This window comes from Cicer arietinum, chromosome 5, assembly GCF_000331145.2.
Source record: "Cicer arietinum cultivar CDC Frontier isolate Library 1 chromosome 5, Cicar.CDCFrontier_v2.0, whole genome shotgun sequence".
NCBI lineage: Eukaryota > Viridiplantae > Streptophyta > Magnoliopsida > Fabales > Fabaceae > Cicer > Cicer arietinum.
Window position 1 is genome coordinate 75,420,050 of NC_021164.2, and position 2,359 is coordinate 75,422,408.

Genomic DNA, 2,359 nt, shown 5'->3' on the forward strand with positions numbered 1-2,359 from the left:
CTACATTCACAAATGAAAAAAACAAATATAAAAATCATTAACATTATTAAATAGAATCAAATATTTAAATTCGATTGATTAATAAACTTTAATTAAATACTTATCATTTGAAAAAACTTGAAATCAAGTAATGAATAAAATTATTATTGAGTAGATTAATCCAAACTCCATATTATCATTTCAATAAAATGGAATAGTCAAGAAAGAAAGAAAAAAAGAAGTCGGTTGAGATAATAATAATAATGAGAGTGAGGCTAATAACACGGCAGTGGTCGTGGATTTGGCATAGCGTGACACGATTTGAAAATGTATTTTACGTTTACACCTAACACAGATTCATTTCATTTGATTCCATATACCAGTCACTCCCAGTTTTTTGGTCTCTCTCCCCATTTACCAAACCTCATTTCCGAACACTAACAATGACAACTTCTTTCCCTCGCTTGCTCTCCACCGCATCCAACCCTACTCTCCTCCGCACCCGATCCGAACACCTCACTCGTTCTCTTTCCAACTCAGCAACGCGCCTCCTATTCTCCACCTCTACTCACCCCCACAACGATAACACTGTTAGGGAACAAATACAGTCGCCGACGCCAGAATCTCTCCACGATCAGAATAAACAAAACCAACAGGAAGAAGTAGAAGAAGAAGAAGAAGACGATGACACTGATGTGAACAAAGAAACAGGTGAGGTCGGTGGCCCTAAAGGCCCTGAGCCCACAAGGTACGGCGATTGGGAACGCAACGGCCGCTGTTCTGATTTTTGATATTCTCTTTCACTTTACCTTTACCATTGCCATAGCATCATCATCATCATAATAATAATAATAATAATAAAAATGTAAGTCATAGATTGTGTATTTATCTGATTCAAAATTTCAAGTATCATTTAAGTGATTGTGTATCCATTTAGATATTCATTATTATATATGCAATTGAGATTGGGAGAACTGGAACAGATCAATTTGTGAATTCATGGTTTTATTGAATGAAAATCCCTTTATTTGTGTTTGGATTAGTTCATTTAGGATCTTTGTTTATTCTACTGTAAGCTAGTTTAGTTAAGGGGGAAAGTGTTTTTCTGAACACTTGCAATTTGAGAGCATGTATCTTTGTTTATTCTGTCGTCGTTTTATAGGTTTTAAATTAATATAAATAGGCCTGTTTTGATTGGCTTATTTGAGCTGATCTAGTTAAGGACATATGGGTTATCACACTGTTTGCGACAGCTCGCCCAAACAATTTATGGCATGTACCCATAAGCTGTTTTCAGCTTATGAAAATAAGCTCTCATTAATAACTTATGAAAATAATTTACAATTTATATAAAAACATGATGACATTATTTTATCTTTTTAAAATAATTATATGATAAGCACTTATACTGTATTATATGCGTTCAAATAATGTGAAAGGAGTTCAATTGTTTACAGTTCATGTTTTGACTAAGACATGCGTTGTGTTCATTGTAAATTTGTTAATGCATAGTTGTTTGCTTAGTATGGCAGTTTCATAATCAGTCACTAGCTTCTTCTTTTTCCTTTATCATTGGTCTGACGAACGTTCCATTGATTAAGGGCTGTGTGCGCAATGATAGGATTTGTAAATAGAGGAAAGGGTCTAGTTGGTATTCCAGTATGGTTGGCTTGCTGAGGGTTCGTTGTCTCTTGGGTGATTATCATATTGGTCTTAAGTGCTTGCTTCCTATTGATATTAGTCAGCCAGGTGTTTACACCAGTGTTATTGGAAGCTGAGACCTTCATATGCTTTCATACTTCTCGGCCCGCTATCCTTATCCGTGGGTCTTGAACATTCCTGAGTCTTACGTTCCTAGTCGAGATGTTGGACGATCGGTTAACTTATGGCCCAATCCGAGATGCTAACAAGTAAGCCTTTTAGGCCAAGGAACAGAAAGCGTGGGGCACAAGGAAATATAAGGGCTCCCCACGATAGGTTTCGGCAGAATAGTGAAAAGGATTACCAAACCCCTCTATCTATACTTATACACATCAACAACAGAACCTTAAGTCTCAAGTATAACCTAAACACCACAGGCTTAGATCATGGTGTGATATCGCTAGGTCTACTGAACTGTCTATCACAGAACAGAAGCCAAACGACTAGTACCACCATTTATCACTATTCTTTTCCCAATCTTATGCTCTGCAGGTCATGACTTCCACTGCTTGATTGATTGATTGCTTGCTTGCTTGTTTTGTGTGTATATTATGACAAGGAGTTCTTAAATTAACAACTTCAATGTTAGTGATTCGCGTGTCTTTACTAATTAAAAGAAATTTACCAACTAAACCACTTATTTATTCGAGGCAGCCTGCCCAGTATGTATTTCTTGAAT

The 2,359-nt window shown here is 36.3% G+C and overlaps 1 protein-coding gene across 1 annotated transcript; it reads left to right on the plus strand.

Annotated features, from left to right (window-relative positions):
- The first annotated feature begins 278 nt into the window (after positions 1–278).
- LOC101513803 (uncharacterized) lies at positions 279–1,014 on the plus strand. The gene has a single exon (XM_004501151.4). It carries the CDS (start codon positions 423–425, stop codon positions 768–770), a length of 348 nt encoding a protein of 115 aa, XP_004501208.1. The 5' UTR covers positions 279–422; the 3' UTR covers positions 771–1,014.
- Positions 1,015–2,359: the final 1,345 nt, after the last annotated feature.

Coding starts and splice junctions, on each gene's coding strand:
- LOC101513803 (XM_004501151.4), top strand. CDS start 423: ATGACAACTTCTTTCCCTCGCTTGCTCTCCACCGCATCCAACCCTACT.